This window comes from Stomoxys calcitrans, chromosome 5, assembly GCF_963082655.1.
Source record: "Stomoxys calcitrans chromosome 5, idStoCalc2.1, whole genome shotgun sequence".
Classification (NCBI taxonomy): domain Eukaryota; kingdom Metazoa; phylum Arthropoda; class Insecta; order Diptera; family Muscidae; genus Stomoxys; species Stomoxys calcitrans.
This window is the reverse complement of record NC_081556.1, coordinates 123782627-123801154: the sequence shown is the minus strand read 5'-3', so window position 1 is coordinate 123801154 and position 18528 is coordinate 123782627. Positions and strand designations below refer to the sequence as shown.

Below are 18528 nucleotides of genomic sequence, written 5' to 3'. Positions count from 1 at the left end.
ATGATCTAATCTTAGTCGATTTGAAAACATATCCTATAGTGATCCGAAAAGCAGCACATACGACAGTGCGTATAGCGTTCGAATAATACAGGTGCAGCTTCGAAAATCATGGCCCTTAAATCATTTGTAGGGGCCGTCAACCTGAGGGGGGTTCTTTGTCTACCATCAGAATGTATATACTAAGGACAGCTGGGCTAGAAACCTGTATGGATGGGCGAGATCCAAAGGGCTGGGAATAAACCCTGAAAGAAAGAGGAGGCCTAGTATCTGGCCGTGATTCTGGGGACTAAGCTGGAGAAGAAACATCGGGGACGTGCCAAATACGACCGAATACACTCTACTATTGCCACCGCTCGATAGGAAGGAGGTTGGACTAGGCCAGAGTTAAAATAATGGATTTACGGCAGTGATTCGTCTGTTATCATCTAGAGGTGTTTAATATGGTATCGGGCCACGAACAACTGTGTTCCCCGCTGGATGGTGAAGAGTGCAGTTTACCGCAGCGCTGCTGATCTTTAGAACATGGAGGAGTGTGCCGAGAGAGGTGCGGAATGTCAGACTCGATGTTAGGCGTTTGAACAATAATGTTGGGAATGTGGCAACAAAGTTCGCCCTTAGACTAAGAGAATTAGGATCCTGGGAGAAGTGAGTCGTGACGGACGGATTTATTATGCTGCAGGACGGATTTATTTAATAGGGCAGTCCTTTCTTGTTGTAGGCCTCTGGGCTGCGAGTACCCCGCCCAGGACACTGTCTGGAGACTCCATTGCGGGAGCGCTGGCTTAGTCTTCCCAGAATACTTGAAAGCGACGAGTTATTTTGCTTTTTTATTTTACCGCTTTAGCAGTGTTTTGCTTTGCGGGAGATCTGATTCTTCTTCCAGCTTCCGTAGAAGTGCTTGGAATGTCAGTTCTATCCCATCCAATTCTATAGCATCCTGCACCTTCGGCCGATTACACTATCGGTGCATAATCCTCAGTTTTCTTCGTCATGCCTCGAATTGCTTTCTCGATCTGCTTGTGAGCTTAGCAAAGTCCATGCTCAATATAGCCGTCATCCCGCTTTCCCCACCTCTCTATTCGGCTGCGATGACTGTTTCATTGACTCTGTCGCTGTCTAAATTTGAGTCGGAAACACCACCTTTAAAGTCTGGGGACAAACTGCGCATTCCTCTGGGTTTTCCGTGCCTTCCTCATTTGTTAACCTGACGACTGGTTGTAAGCCAATTTAAGTTTTCGAATTGTTGTCCAAATACACAATGACCTTTCATGATGCACACAATAAGTGAAACTTAGTTCTAGCCATCGACAGGAAAGCGGTAGACCGGTGGTTTAGATAATTTCAACGAAAATTTCATTCAATTCCCAATTTTATCGAAAATTTTTTGAAATGTGATTGATTTTCACGGAATATATGTTGACTAAATTTGATTTTATTGAAAATTTTCTGTGAAACTTAATGCAAACAAATTTTCTTACAAAAAGGGAGCAGGAGATATGGTATTTAGACCTTCTGCTAATGGGCTAAATTTTTCCCAAGGCGATTATTTACTACTATTCCCTCAAATGACTTTATCCTATTTTGTCTGTTGTTGTGTCCTTGTTGAACATTTTTAATTACTAAACGTTAATTAAATGTTAGCTCATTAAATAAAAGTTAAAGCTTACTTTGATGTAAGCATATGCATAACAACGTTCATAAATACCAAAGCAAACAAAATTTCAAATGCACTCTGGTGAAGATTGGTCAAAGTTTCGCTTGATTTTTTCGTCTTGGCGGAGGAAAACCTCAAAATAAATATGAAATCCGATTATCAAGAACTTGTGAAACTTTTCTACATTGGCCAATATAATCTGCTGAAATGTTTTGCTTTGTGGGATTTGGGTGAAGAGATCTCACCATTCATGCGGCGGCTATACCGCTTTTATTTTTGGACCATCCTAACCTCTTGGACATTGCCATTCAGCTGTGGCATGCTTATCCAATTGATTCTCAACATAGGCGATGTTTTTGAAGTTATCAAGGTGTCCATATTTTTTGCCACCTCTACAGCGGCCTTGATCAAATACATCAGCATTAAAATGGGCACCAGAGACTATGAAAATATATTCCAAATGTTGCATCAACAGGAGTTTTTACCCCAAAACCTTAGGGAGTGGAAGGAATATCGCAAAGCCATTGATTTAAGTCGGCAAGTGTGGAAGGTTTATGCAACGCTTTCGATATCCTCTATAAGTTCTCTATTCCTTATACAATTTTTCAATACCGAAAGGGAGTTCAATGTCTCACTGTATAATCCTCTTAATATGGAATCGGATGTGCAATACTTTATGATGGGCGTCTATCAGCTACTCTCACTGACTGCAGTGTGCTTTGTTAATTTGTGCTTTGATTCTTTGGCTGCATCCTTCTTCATCAACATCAAGGGTCAATTGGATGTTTTGGGTTGTCGCTTGGAAAATATAGGTCAAGGTGTTCGTTGCTCTCAAGAGGAAGTATTGCGGCAGTTGAAGGATTGCATCATTTACTATCAGCGTCTATTGGATTTAACCCATACAATGGAGGAACTTTTGCGAGTTCCAATGTCAACCCAAATTGCCTGTTCGGTAATGGTTTTAATTGCCAACTTTTATTCAATGTCTTTGGTAAGTGCGAATAGAAAAACATTCTAACTTGACTTCATATACCAACTGGACCCTATTATTAAATTTTTTATGTCTTTTTGTTATTTAAGCTCTCAGGCTTCGAGGATTTGGTCGTGTTCATCAAGCTCGTCTTGTATCAAATGTGCATGCTAACACAAATCTTCATACTGTGTTACTTTGCCAATGAAATTTCAATGAAAAGTTCAGATATATCGTTTAATTTATACAAATCGAATTGGTACGATTGGAACAAGGAAAATCGCAAATTGGTATTGCTAATGATGATACGCTTTGAGCAGCCCATACGTATAAAATCCATCAATAGATGTTATTCCTTCAATTTGCCAGCATTTACCTCGGTGAGTAAGATGTTGCGGTTATTTCTTCAAAGGTGTGTCTTAGAGCTCTACAGGGGAGCGATTAGACCTCAGTAGTTTGGTGGACTGCTATGGAGAAGAAGTGCAACATAAGCACCATACAACAGGTTCAGAGAACATGTTGTGTTGGCATAGGCGGATCGATGAGGACCACGCCCACTAGGCCACTGGAGACTATTCTAGATATACGACCCATTGACATACAGATTAAGTGTGAGGCAGCCACTGCGGCTATGAGACTTAAGGCGATGGGAGAATGGATTGAGGATGGGAGCAGCTCATAACATCGCGGTGTAATCGAGGCGACGATAGAAAACCTGGAAGGAAGGGAAGAGATTTTCAATCGGATACTTGAGATTAACCTTGAGGTCGAGTGCGAGGCACTGCTGCCAGCGGCACAGTCGGAACCGTAGTATTGCCATCTGGAAGATCATGTTACACGGATGGATTAATGCTAGAGAACAGAATGGGCCTGGGGCCCTACATTGAGGACTGAGGGACTTAGATCTGTTTTAGACTGCCTGACCATAATACGGTCCTGCAGGCGGAGATCCGGGCGATCATGGAATGCGTGAAGTGGTATGGTGTCGAGTGTGAACATCTTTGCAAATTGCAAATTTTGCCCATTAACACTCCACTAAGGAACAGGGGCAAACTTCTCACATATCAATGAGTGCAGTCCGATTCAAGTTTCAGCTCAATGATAAGGGGCCTCCTTTTTATAGCCGAATCTGAACGGCGTGCCGCATTGCGACACCTCTTTGGAAAGAAGTTTTACATGACATAGTACCTCACAAATGTTGCCAGCATTAGGAGGGGAAAAAGACCGTTGAAATTTTTTCTGATGGTCTCGCCAGGATTCGAACCCAGTCGTTCAGCGTCATAGGCGGACGGTGGCCTCCAGAACATTTTACCGACAGTAAAATTGTCATAAGGGCAATAACAACCAGGTAAGGTCACGAACAGACTTGAAGTGTAAGAAGGAGATTAACGCCTTCTCTGAAGATGGAAAAATCCGCATCGTTTGGGTGCCGGGCCATAACGGAGTAAGGGGTAATGAAAGAGCAGATGATTTGGCGGTGAAGGCCAGAGGTCTGCCGTCTAAATTGGCATATCGGTCTATATGGCAGCATTATGTAAATATGGTCCGATATACACCATATTCGTGCAACTCACTGTTTAAAATGTCTGCAAAATCGCAGAATAAATGCGCCTTTTATGGTCTTTAGACCCCAAAGCAGAAGATCGATCTTTATGGCAGCTATATCTGAATATAACCCGATATGGACCATGTTCGGGACTGATGTTGGGAGTCTTAATAAAACTTACTGTTCCAAATTTCACCGAAGTCGGTTAATAAATGCGTCTGTTATAGGCCTAAGACCCAAAATAGGCAGATTGGTCTATATGACAGCTATATCCCAATATAGTCCGATCTGATTCGCATATCGGTGGGCCTAATAAAACTCACTATGCCAAATTTCAGCGCAATCGGGTAATAAATACGCCTGATATAGGCTTAAGACCCTAAATCGGCATTTCGATCTATATGGCAGCTATATGTAAATATGGTCCGATATACACCATATTCGGATCGGATGTCGTGGCCTCTAGTGCAACTCACCGTTTAAAATTTCGGCAAAATCGGAGAATAAATGCGTCTTTTATGGTCTTGAGACCCTACAGCAGAAGATGGTCTGGACCATATTCGGCACAAATGTTGGGAGTCTTGATACAACTCACTGTTCCAAATTTCAGCGAAGTCGGGTAATAAATGGGCCTGTTATAGGCCTAAGCCCAAAATCGGCAGATCGAACTATATGGCAGCTATATCCAAATATGTTTCGATCTGGACTATTTTGGATTTGGATGTCAACGGGCCTAATAAAACTCACTATGCCAAATTTCAGTGAAATCGGGCAATAAATAGGCTTGTTATAGGTTTAAGATCCTAAATTCCCAGATCGGACTATATGGTAATCATATCCAAATATAGTCCGATGTGGCCTATTCAAGAACTTAACCTGCGTATAGAGGAAATACGAGTCTGTGCAAAATTTCAACTCAATGTCTTAATTTTTAAAAATTGTAGAGTGATTACAACTTTCGGACGAACGGACAGACACACGGACATCATTAAATCGTGTTAGGATTTTACAACGATCCGAAATATATATACCTTGTAGGATCGGAAATGAATATTTCGATGTGTTACAAACGGAATGACCAAATGAATATGCTCCCTACTCTATGGTGGCAGGTGTTAATATAATTCTATGATTAGCCATATATGTTGACATGAAATTGGAGTGACCAAGGTGGCGTATGATTTATTGAGAATGTGGGCATAATTATTGCATAGTGATCATTCGCACCCATGTTCAATAGACTGTCTCGCACCTGCCTGGTGCGAGCGACCCCTACATGGAATGTATGTTGTGACCCAAATAATGGCCATCTGAAAAGGGTCCCATGGCCAACAGTCTGGCCATAATCACCTGGTTCTAGGAGGCTTAAATGCGCACCGCATTTCATGGCATTCTCCCCTAGGTAACAATAAGCGGGGCATGGAAGCTGCAATTTTTGTCCGATTTGGCTCAAATTTTGCAGATATGCCAAGTACGCTGCCAAGTACGCTCGGAATCGGTCTATAACCTGATATAGCTCCTACATAAACCAATCGCCCGATTTGACTTCTTGAGCCCCTGGAAGCCACAATTTTTGTCCGATTTGGCTCAGACAATGTTCTGTTATGACTTCCAACTACTATGCCAAGTACGGTCCAAATCAGTCTTTAACCTGATATATCTCCCATATAAACCGATCTCCCGATTTGATTTCCTGAATCCTTACAAGCCGCAATTTTTGTCCGATTAGGCTGAAAATTTGCATGCGATGTTCTGTTACGGCTTCCTACAACTGTTCCAAAAATCAGTCTATTACCTAATATAGCCCCTATTTCAACCGGTCTCTCGATCATCCTTGTTCGGTTCCTAGACTCTTTAATTTTTGCTGGTTTGGCAGAAGTTTGGTATGTAGATAAAAATTATGCCCTACAACTAATTTTGTATAAATTGTTAGTAGAATCCATGGTGGCGGGTTCCCAAGATTCAGCCCGGCCGAACTTAGCACGCTTCTATTTGTTAATTTTATTTTTGATATTAAATATAGTGTCTGACCTACCTTTTTGCCAACACCGATTTCTCGGGAACAATACTACATTCAAACATCCATCCCGTCCTCAACCTGTCTTTGAACACTTTTATAGCAACCCATGTCTGAAAGATGGGCAAAGTGGGGCCACTACTAAAGCCTGTAAAGGATCCAAGTAAAGGCGAATCGTACAGACCGATCTCCCTTCAGAAGACTGCTTAACACAACATCTGATTTGCATGCCATTACCGCACACATTCGTCGTGGCTTCAATCAGCCCAGGTCATGGGAGGGGGCAGTCATCGTGGCACTGGACCTATCGAAAGCATTCGACACGGTCAACCATGCCAAACTATTTGAGGACATCGCCAACGCATCCTTCAAGTCAGGCCTGAAACACTGGGTTGCCTTTCAGACTTGGTCATTTGTGCAATTTTGATACAAGAAATCGAAACACCGTAGAGTGTCATTAACCTTGAGAAAGCTCTGCTACTTGTTTAGTTTCGACATCATCTTTTTGTTTAAGATTGGTTGTTGTTGCTATAGCGCCTCTTTAAAAATATCGTAGTATCGTCATACACACCATCTCTGACTATAACCGTAGACTTGCCACGCATTTCTAACATAAAACAAGTAAAAAGGCCTTAAGTTCGACCGGGCCGAACTTGGGATACCCACCACCTCGGGTATATATGTAAACCACCTTTCCTCATAGTCCGGTGAAAAATGCACAATTAATGCCCCCATAGCAGCTATTTCGAAATATGGTCCAATTTGGACTTTATGGTATATCCAAATATAGACCGATCTGTACCATATACAACACAGATTAACATCTTCTCTGTGGATGGCACGATTCACATTGTTTGGGTGCCGGCCATAGCGGAGTAAGAGGGAATGAAAGAGTAGGCGATTAGGCAGTAAAAACCAAAGGACGGCAGTTAACAAAGTTAAGTGCGTGGTCAGATTGTAAACCCAACATCTTAAAAACACTCTTTACGTCCGCCAGCGTGTATTAGACAGCTTCACACTGCATAGAAGATATTTTTAGCAAATGGAGAAAAGCATTCCATTTATTTTTTGTTCCCCTTTAATCCCAATAAACCATAACCCATGTTGGCACCACGCTGTTATGCGACATCGGACAATAAGTGCGCCTGTTTTGGGTCCAATCCCTTAAATCGGGAGATCGGTCTATATGGAAGCTATATCCAAATCTGGACTGATCTGAGCCAAATTGTAGAAAGATATCGAAGAACTTTAAATCGAGAGATCGATCCATATGACAGCTATAGCCCAATCTGGACCGATCTGGGCCAAATTGCAGAAAGATGTCGAGGGGGTCTAACACAACTCAGTGTTCCAAAATCCGGCGACATCGGACAATATATGTGTCATTTATTAGCCAAAAATCTTAAATCGAGAGATCGGTCTATATGGCAGCTATATGCAAATCTGTACCGATCTGGGCCAAATTGAAGAGGGATGTCGAGTAGCATAACTCACTGTCCCAAATTTCACCAAAATCGGAAAATAAATCTGGCTTTTATGGGTCTAAGACCTTAAATCGGCGGATCGGTCTATATAGGGGCTATATCAAGATATAGTCCGATATAGCCCATCTTCGAACTTAACCTGCCTATGGACAAAAAAAAGAATCTGTGCAAAGTTTCAGCTCAATATCTCTATTTTTAAAGACTGTAGCGTGATTTCAACAGACGGACGGGCAGACGGAAGGTCAAACGGACGGACATGGCTACATCGTCTTAAATTTTTATGACGATCAAGAATATATCTACTTTCTAGGGTCGGAAATGGATATTTCGATGTGTTGCAAACAAAATGACAACTTGAATATACCCCCATCCTTCGGTGGTGGGTATAGTTAGGCTCGTCCTGGCGTTTGAATTAGTTGGGGAAGATGACTTGGTACATTTTACTTTAGTTAAAGAAACAGTTAAAGAAACACCTTACAACGCCAAATATAAGTAATTTCCAACTTTTTTTCCATTTACAGATCGTCAATTCATCTTACAGCTATTTTGCTCTTCTGAAACGCATCAATAGTTAAGCACCGTGAAAAGGAAGCGGAAATTTATGTTCATGAAATGTTATGTATCTAACGCATTGACACACACACATACACACAAGCTTACACGTCTATATGGCGGAAATGGTTAAATGTTAAATTAGTTGTTGTTGTTGTTGTAGCAGTGTGTTATACAACTCCATCGGGTCAATCCGGTACGTACAACCGGCTGCCATGGGATTGCGTTAAATTAGTTGCATAAGCTTGCGTTAAATTAGTTGCATAAGCTTAATAATATCAATTATCAAATGCTAGGAAATATTCAAAAATTATCCTTAATAATTGGCTTCTGTAAGAGGGTATAAGTAGCCTTATTATCATAAGCACTTGAAAATTGTTAACAATCAAAAAATTATCCTTAATAATTGGTTTTTCTAAGAGGTACACATTAGCCTTATTATCATAAACAGTAGAAAAATATTAGCAATGTTATGTGCAATGCTATGTGTTGCCAATAGGGTAGCCAGTTTTGGTTTAAAAATGTTTATGTAGTGTTTAATAAAGAAACGAATGAAAACAAGTACAAACGAGTTAAGTTCGGCCTTGCCTATTTCTATTTTATTATAACACCATTACCATATCCTTAGTTATATCTAAACAAGGGCTGGTCTGGATCATTCATGTCCCGAAAACTCTTACACAAGTCACAGTTTCAGCGAAATCAGCCATTAAATTCGCTTTTTATACACAGAAAAAAATTAAGAGTTATTTTTTTTCTTAAAATCCAACTACCAAATTTGTGTGTGAAACTTTAAATTCTTAACGAATTTTAGCATTGAATTGAAGCCATTATTTGTTGTTATAGTACGTTAGTAAGTCTCTACAAGAGACTGGATAGACAAAATTATTGAAATTTTGTTGACTTACAACAAATTCTTTAGTTGAGTTATAAAAATAGGCGTACTACCAGGTAGAGCACAAAACTCCCATGCCATTCTTGACTTGCAGATCCAAGATTCGAGTCCCCCTGTCGGCCAAATTTTTAATTTTTTTTTATAAAACTTTGTTTTAGAAAATTCAGCTTAATTAAATATGAATTTCGTATTCAGAAAAAAATTTTTAGAGTGATTTTTACCTTGTTTTAAATTTACCACCACCCGAAGCAAATCACATGCATTGACTGGTTAGATGGTTTTTTGCCTTGCTTATGGATATATTGTTGTTTTATGTATAAGAGTGCCTTTCAATAACAAATTTGTATTTTGGGTCATTGAGATTCAAAAAAAATTGTTGCAGGAAAATTAACAACTTTCGTAGTTGTCATTTCGACCAAAGTTGTTGTTTTAAAATTATTTTTATCTGTGTAGCATTAAGACCCTAAATTTGAATATCGGTCTACATGACAGCTGATCTGGATCATATTCTGGACGAATGACGGAAGGCTTAATACAAGTTACTGTGTCAAATTCCGGATCCGAAATATCCGAAATCGGATAATAAATGCATATTTTAAGGGATCTAGACATTATGACGGCAGATCGATCGATCTGAACCATATTTGAGTCGAGTGCCAGTTGGCTTATAGCAACTCGCTGATTCAAATTTCAGCGAAATCGGATAATAAATAAAGCTTTTATGGGTTTCAGACCCATGATCTATATGGCAGCTATTTCTAAAAAAATTCCGATCTGAACCATATTTGGGTCGGATGACGGGAGTTTTAATAAAAATCACTATTTCAAATTTCAGCGAAATCGGGTAATAAATGCAGCTTTTGTGGGTTTCAAACCATAAATCGGCAGATCGGTCTATAGGGCAACTATATCTAAATATAGTCCGATCTGGTACTATATGTGGGTCGTATATCTGGAGGCTTACAAAACTCACTGCTCACTCACTGTAATAAATAAAGCTTTTATGGGCTTCAGACCCATAACCGGCAGATAGGGTCTATATGGCAGCTATATCCAAATATGGTCCGATTTGGCCCGTTCAAGAGCTTAACCTGCATGCAGCAAAAAGACGTATCTGGGCTAAATTTCAACTCAATAGCGCAATTTTTGAAAGCTGTAGCGTGATTATAACAAACGGATGGACAGACACACGGACATCGTTAAATCGCATTAAAATTTTACGACGATCTGAAATTTATATACTTTGTAGAGTCGGAAATGGATATTTCGATGTGTGACTAAATGAATATATCCCCTATCCTATATAGTATAATAAACATACAAAGGTCTTAATGACAATTTTTGGTAGATAAAATCCCTAGAATGTTGAGTGGAAACTTTCTGTCTAAATAAAACTTTGTCTGATCGAAAACGACAGGACATTTAATTTACCAAAAGATGTGCAATTTGGCAGTAAAATCCAAAGGACAACCGTTAATAAAGTTAAGTGCGTGGGGGGCGAACACGCATGCAACACAATTGAACAGTGAAACGGTCGGTAGGACGCCGAATAGCTTCTGTTAGTAGGACAGATTTCATGAAATTCCTAGAAATCATTAACGCAGCAGGCGGTCGCTTTATACCAGCCGGTCGAATACCCCAAATGCGGCCCATATTCCCGGCACAGGCAGTGGTACTCGCAGACGAGCGTGATGGGATTCGCTCTATGAACCCCACTAAACCCAGAATCAGCGAGCTGAATCTCGAAATAAACAGGGTTGTCAACGAACATAAGCGGAATTTGTGGCTGGAACACTTGGAGCAATGTAACTTAGGCACCGGTTTAGGCAAGTTGTGATCTACTGTTAAATCACTCTCGAACCCCGGTATATGCGATGGCAGAACCTCCGACACTTTTGGCAAAGTAACCGTGACTGATCTGAAGAGATGCGCCAGGTTGTTCAACCGTCAATTAATTGTGCATACCGAACGTGACAGGACAAGGTGGAGGACCATTCGCCGTATCCGTGGCCTCCGGGCCGATGGACAGCCATCACAATTTACCGTGGGCGAAGTTACGAATGTCATCCGTGGCGCCAAATCTTCCAAGGCGTTGGGCCCCGAAGGAATATCTACATTGATGTTGAAGAATCTGGATTTACCTGGAGTTGAGTACTTTACTACTGTCCTCAAATTGTCTTTGAACACTCTTATAGTTTCCGATGTCTGGAAAATGGACAGAGTGTCCATCCACTGAAGCCTGGAAAGGACCCGAGTTTGGGTAAGTCGTACAGACCTTAAAGATAGCTAACCAGGTTCCGAGGTCATGATTGATCTGGACATGGGCATGTTAAAGCCTCTATGTCACATGGAAATTTCTCTATTGTTATCTTTCTCTTAATAATCTTTCATTATATATAAACCTAAATGTTAATTCTCTTTAAAATCCCTACATTCCAAAGTGGGTCACCCTATAACAAGGAAATATTTTATATTAACAATTTTCTTATAAATACCCTGGTATTCATCGCTATGGCCAATAAGTCTTTGGGAAACATTTATTCAGGAGATTCGCATATTCGGTCGAAATGAATTCTCGTGAGCATCGTGAACTCTTGGAGACCTTTTACAAAAAGCAATCTTGGGTATTTCGTATATTGGCCTTATGGAAACTACCAGACACTTGTTCGAAACGTTTCACAATGCTGCATAAGATCTACTTTTATTTCATACTCATTTTTTGGGTTTTATCCTTCGATGCCAGTTGTCTGATACAATTCATAGCCAACATCACTGACTTGAATGAGGTCATTAAAGTATTTTTCATTTTCGCCACCTCATTGGCGGTGTTTGCTAAATTCTCAACCATAAAACTGAAGAATCATTTATATGCTGAATTGGTGGAGACCATTCATGGTCACAAATATCGCCCGGTCAACACCAGAGAGGTGAAAATATTTCTTCAAACCCATCGCCTTTGCCGTAGGGTGCGTAATTTCTATTTGGTCATATCTTTGTGTGCGCTAAATGTGGTCATGCTGACGCAATACATTTTTGATAATTCCGAATTGCCCTTGTCGCTATATAATCCGATTAATATCGATACCAAACTACGTTATCGTTTGATGTATTTGTATCAGTACATAGCCGTCTCGATTTGCTGTTACATGAACATTGCCTTTGATTCGCTTTCGGCATCGTTTATGATACACATCAAGGGGCAATTGGATATTTTGTGTGATCGTTTGGAGAATTTGGGCTTAGACTATGGCAGCGATGACCATGAGATAACTTGGCAGCTCAAGGATTGTGTCAGATATTATGCCGATATATTGCATATCACAAGGATTGCCGAGAATCTCATCAGTTTTCCTATATCCATACAAATTGCTTGCTCTGTACTGGTGTTGGTGGCCAACTTCTATGCCATGTCTTTTGTAAGTATGAGGAAAGAGCTATTAAAGGTTGTTTACATTTGAAGATTTTCGGTGGGTGCATAGGTGGACCGAACATGTCAGGGTTTTATTTGGTGTACATAGAAGAAATTTTTGTTGTAACTTGTGCTGTCGTATGGTTCCGAAGCATGGGTACTTGCGAAAGCAGATGAGTTGTACTTGGAGTTTTAGGGGGAAAGATTTTTCGTAAAATGCATGGAAATAAAACGAAGAATAATATTGGCTAACAGATGCTGCTTTGGATTAAGCAAGCAGATGAGGAGCAAAACTCTCAACAGACGAATGTTACACGGTACTAGATACTGATACTACCTTCGATCATGATACTACTTCGGATCATGGGTAGATGAGGTGTACTTGGAGGTTTAGATAGAAAGATTCTTCGTAAAATGTATGTGCCAGTTTGCATTAAGGGAGAGTATCGGCGTCGTATGAACCTATGAGCTGTGTGACGACATTAGCATAGTTAAACGTATCAAAATACAACAGTTGTGTTGGCTAGGTCATGTCAGAATGAATAAAGAAACTCCATCGAATAAGTCTTTTGTCTGAAACCTCGTTTGGTATTGAACGATGCGGAGTTTCTTTCCTATTATTACTGAGGATACCAAACTCAGACATGGCTTGAAATACCTTCGAACGTATAGGGCTGTCGCAATCGGCTTTGTCTGAGTTTGGTATCCATCCATGTCTGAGTTTGGTACCCTTGTCAGGTCTTTTCCAGCATTTAACGTAATGTGAACATCTCTTTAGCAGGTCTAAAACCGCATTGGCTGGGCCCAATTATTTCATTGTCTTTAGGTGGCACGGAGCTTTCTTGTATGCGATGGGAGAAGACTTATTCCTCTGATGTTGGCACATTCCGTCTTGTCTCCTTTCTTGTGTACAAGACATAGTATCCTGAGGTTCCAATCATCGGGTATGCTTTCTTTTAGCTAGATCACGCGGACAAGCTAATGCATACGCCTTATCAGCGTGTCGCCACCGGTCTTGAATAGTTCAGCGGTTAACCCGTCGGCTCCCGCTGCCTTGTTGTGCTTCAGTCGGGTCACTGCTACTTCGACTGACTAGGAGGTAAACATTCTACACCATCATCCGGGATTGGTTCTGCAGTATCCTCTTTGCCGCCATCGTCGAACACTAGAAGCTGGATAAAATGTTCTTTCCTCAGCACACTCTCTGTGTCAGTTACCAGATTTCCTTCTTTGTCTCTGCAGGAGGATGTGTCTGCACCAAAGCCATCGGTTTGATGTTTAATTCTTTGGTAGAATTTCCGGACTTCATTCTGCCTCCTGTACATCTCAATTTACTGAAGTTGGCACATTCCGTCTTGTCTCTTTTCTTGTGTACGGCACATAGTATGCTGAGGTTCCAATCATTGGGTATGCGTTCTTCTAGCCAGATCGCGCAGACAAGCTGAAACATACGCCTTAACAGCGAGTCGCCTCCGGTCTTAAATAGTTCAGTGGGCAAGCCATCGGATCCTGCTGCCTTGTTGTTCTTTAGTCGGGCCACTGTTATTTGTACATTATTCTATATCATCATCAGGAATTGGTTCTGGGCTATCCTCTTCGCCACCATCGTCGGGAGCTAGCAGCTGGGTAAAATGTTATTTCCATATCCTCACACACTCTCTGTGTCAGTTACATTTCCTTCTTTGTCTCTGCAGGAGGATTTGGCTGCACCAAAGCCATCGGTTTGATGTTTAATTCATTGGTAGAAATTTCGGACTTCATTCTGCCTCCTGTGCATCTCAATTTGCTCACACTCACGTCTTTCCTCTTTCTTTCTGCGGAATAGACGTTTCTCCTCTCTCCTTTTCTCCCGATACCTCTCCTTTATCCGGCGCGTTGCTACCGATTGCAGGGTTGCTCTATATGCCGCATTCTTGGCTTCAGTAGCATCTCGACACTCTTGGTCGTAACATGGGTTTGTTGGGGGAGACTTCCGGTACCCAAGTATGGATTTCTTGGTATTTTCTTTGGAGTGGGCAATGGTTTGCCACTGCACCATTATATCATCGGAACATGAAGTGCTTTCATAAAGCAGTTGGGTCAGTTGAGTATGCCGTTGGCATCTGTTGTGTTTGCAGCTTTTTAATATCCAGCTTCCGTGCAGTGTCAGATTGTACTATCCTCGCCTTGGTCAAATGTGTGTGAATCTTTGCTGCAACAAGGTAATGAACCGTATCTTTATTCGCTCCACGATGAATGCCTTCCATTTATCACAACGTGATCAATTTGGTTCCTCATGTTTCGATCGGTTGACAGCCATGTGGCTTTGTGAACATTTTTATGTTGAAATCTGATGCTGCTAACTACCACGTTTGCGCCGGCGAAATCTATAAGCCTCACCCCATTACTGGACATTATCTCGTGGAGGCTAAACTTTTCGACTGTTGGACCAAAAATGTCTTCCTTCCATATCTTCGCATTAAAATCTCCTAGAAGCATGGGCGGGACAGCATCATGTTCTCTCTAGACGCTTTTAGAAAATATCCTTGGTCTGTTCGTCCTTTTCTTCGTTCGGGGCATGGACACAAATAAGGCTGATGTTGAAGAATTTGGCTTTTATGCGGATTGTGGCTAGCTTTCCATCCACCGGAGTAAACCTGGAGACAAGGTGTTTTAGTCTCCGACTTACCACAAATCCACAGCCAAATTCGTGCCTCGCGTTAAGGCAGCTATAGTATAGTTCGTCACCGTTTGACGTTGTTGTGACGCTATTCCCGGTCCATTGTATTTCCTGTAAGGCGGTAATATCTGCCTTGAATTATTCCGCCAACGCATATACTGCAACTTTTCTATAAAAAGTGCGGACATTCCAAGTGCAGATCCGCAAATCATGGTCCTTCCTTTTTCAACGATAGGAGGTCCGTTTATACTATTCTTTTGTTTTTCATAGTGTTTTTTTGGTTTTCCGGGGCGGGTTACTGGCCCAGCGTTCCAACCGCATGGGTTTTGTGGGATCGCACATGTATCCTTCGATGTCCTTCGCACGCCTCCAGCCGCCCTAACCTGGAAACAGACGCTGATGTTGGCCATTGGTTATTTGAAAGCGCCAATAACTCGCCTTGTCATCTCAAGTATCATTGTATCAGTATTTTTTTAAGAGCCAGTGCCATCTGACCCCTTTTTGAGAATCTCCTCTCGAGATATGACGACTTCATTTGTAAAATCCCAGATATTGACCTAAGAACCTATCGCTATGACATTCTAAGACGATCTAGCACTGTCTGTCTTTCTAGTAAGGATATCGGCTCGAAAATTTGCACAAGCTTTTCTTGGAAGTCTGGGTTTTAATTCTGTCCAATACTTTAAAACAATCCGTGGTTCTCAGCCATGTTCAACTTCACTAAATAAGGTCAGACTTGACTTTAAAAATAGGGTCCCTTGACCTTGAATCACTTATTTATATGTGAAAAGACAGATAAGCATATCTGTGAAATCAGATAAAAATTTTTAGCGGTGATTATCCCCTTACTTATGCTGCCTATATTGCCATGTCAAAGCTCTCTTATCACTGAGCTTAAAATTTAATCGGACTGCACTCGGAGGCCACCGTAGTGCAGAGGTTAGCATGTCCAGCTATAACACTGAACTATTGGGTTCGAATCCTGACGAGACCATCAGAAAAAATTGTTAGAGGTGTCGCTCTGCGGCATGCCGTTCGGACTCGGCTATAAAAAGGAGGCCCCTATCATTGAGCATAAACTTGAATCGTACTGCACTCATTGATATGTGAGAAGTTTGCCCATGTTCCTTAGTGGAATGTTCATGGGCAAAATTTGTAAAAAAATTTGCAATTTTGCACTCATTGTTATGAGAGAAGCATCTCTTGCTCCTAAATGGAATGTTCATGGAAAATTTAGTAGTATTAAATCAGATGATACATCTTCAAATGTAAACAACCGACTTTTAAGGAAGGATAACTTCATTTATTTCCTTATTTGTTCTGTTTTAGCTTTCTGATCCTGGAGATTATGCAAATTTTATGAAATTCTTAATCTATCAACTGTGCATGCTATCGCAAATTTACATTCTATGCTATTTTCCCAGTGAGGTCACGACGAAAAGCCAAGAAGTACCCTATTATTTGTATTGTTCCAATTGGGTTGATTGGAATAGATTCAATAGAAAACTAACATTGCTGATAATGACTCGATTTGATATACCAATACGTATCAGGTCAATTAATCCCACTTATACATTTAATTTGGCTGCTTTTACATCGGTAAGTATAATTAATGATTGATTTCCATTGGACTTCAGGGTACAGTAATAAAAGGTAGCGAAAAGCAATCAACCAACTTACAGTGTTTGCGGCACTACGTTCACATTCAGCGATTAAAAGATAGGGCCGCGTATCATTGAACTAAAATTTGATTCCGACGAGACATATAGGATATTTCTTAATGGAAATATCTACAAAAAAATTTGCAATTCGGTCACAGTGGTAATTAGAATGTCTTTTGAGCTACGCTCTTCTCCCCAATCTTCAACACCAATTTTTGAAATTCTAATTCGAACTAGCCACGTACGTCCGTCTGTCGAAATCACGATAGCGGTCGAACGCGTAGAGCTACCTGCTTGAAATTGATACTTTTTACTGCTGTAGGTCGTTGGGGATTGCAAATGGGCCATATCGGTTCAGATTTGAATATAGCTCCCATATAAACCGATCTCCCGATTTAACTTCTTGAGCCCTTACAAACCACAATTTTTGTCCGAAATTTTGCATGTGGTGTTCTGTTATGACTTTCAACAAATGTGCCTAGTACGGTCCAAATCGATCTATAACCTGATATAGCTCCCATATTAACCGATCTCTTGATTTGACTTCTTGAGCCCCTGGAAGCCGCAATTTTTGTCCGATTTGGCTGAAATTTTGCACATAGTGTTCTATTTTGAGTTCCAACAACTGTGCCAAGTATGGTTTAAATCTGTGTATAACCTGATATAGCTCCAATATAAACCGATCTCCCGATTTGACTTCTTGAGCCCTTCCAAGCTGCCATTTTTATCCGATTTGGCTGAAATTTTGCAAATAGTGTTCTGTTATGACTCTCAACTACTGCGCCAAGTACGATCCAATTCGGTCTATACCTAAATATAGCTCCCATATTTTTGCAGAATCTAGAAGTTCTAATGGAAAAATGCCTTTTTATTTTCAGATCGTGAACTCATCTTACAGCTACTTTGCACTACTCAAAAGGATTAATAGTTAATTACTTAATATGGGTTATTGGAATCACCATACACATCATTTCTTGGTTATATATAGGCGAACGAAAGATATTTTTTTCTGAGAAGCGACGAATATATGCGAACATTTATTTTCCTTAAATAAAAGCCATGAAAATGAAGAATTAATTTTCAGTAAAAGAAGAAGAAGCATAGACACAACAAATTGTTGTTACCTTTTTCTAAAGCATTCGTATGGGTGTGAATGCATAGGTGGGAGAATTAGTGGTGAGAGTAAGAGAAACAAATGGTGTGAGAGAAAGAGTATCACTATTTAGGTGCAGGCGTTATGGGGGTGTGGGGTGTGTGTGCCCTGCTTGGCATGTAGGTTAGCCAATTTGGCGTGCATTTAAATTTTTGTTGGTGTTGTTTGAATATGTTTGGCGAGGCTGCATAACAATACAAAAAATTATAGCCATAGGTTATATGCAGTAGATGAGTTTTATAAAAGCGTGTTTGTGGTAAATATTACGTCCAAACTGCTGAATGGATTTTAATGAAATTGGCATCAATCGAAAGATATTTTTCCAGAGATGTGCTGAATATATATGAAAATTCATTTTCCGAAAAGAAAATCCATGAAAATGAGGAATTATTTTAAAATAAAAGAAGAAAGAACAGAAACACAGCAAATTGTTGCTTAAGCTTTTTTACTTAAGCAACCGTATTTGTGTGAATGCAAAGCCATAGGTGTGAGTATACGTGTGAGAATACTAGGTGACTAGTATGTGCA

At 40.5% G+C, this 18528-nt stretch overlaps 3 protein-coding genes across 3 annotated transcripts; all 3 read left to right on the top strand.

Annotated features, from left to right (window-relative positions):
- Positions 1-1799: 1799 nt before the first annotated feature.
- LOC106091251 (uncharacterized) lies at positions 1800-2579 on the top strand (the record flags this gene model as incomplete). The annotated part of the gene is made up of 1 exon (XM_013257724.2): positions 1800-2579. A coding segment is annotated over exon 1 (780 nt), but the record flags the coding sequence as incomplete, so codon positions are not given.
- Positions 2563-8307, top strand: LOC131993988 (odorant receptor 46a-like). The gene is made up of 3 exons (XM_059370156.1): positions 2563-2645; positions 2735-3004; positions 8193-8307. The coding sequence occupies exons 1-3, from the start codon at positions 2583-2585 to the stop codon at positions 8244-8246; spliced, it is 387 nt and encodes a 128-aa protein (XP_059226139.1). The 5' UTR covers positions 2563-2582; the 3' UTR covers positions 8247-8307.
- Positions 8308-11666: 3359 nt separating this feature from the next.
- LOC106091368 (odorant receptor 46a) lies at positions 11667-17874 on the top strand. Its single transcript, XM_013257869.2, has 3 exons — positions 11667-12534; positions 16516-16785; positions 17726-17874. The coding sequence occupies exons 1-3, from the start codon at positions 11686-11688 to the stop codon at positions 17777-17779; spliced, it is 1173 nt and encodes a 390-aa protein (XP_013113323.1). The 5' UTR covers positions 11667-11685; the 3' UTR covers positions 17780-17874.
- The last annotated feature ends 654 nt before the right edge of the window (positions 17875-18528 follow it).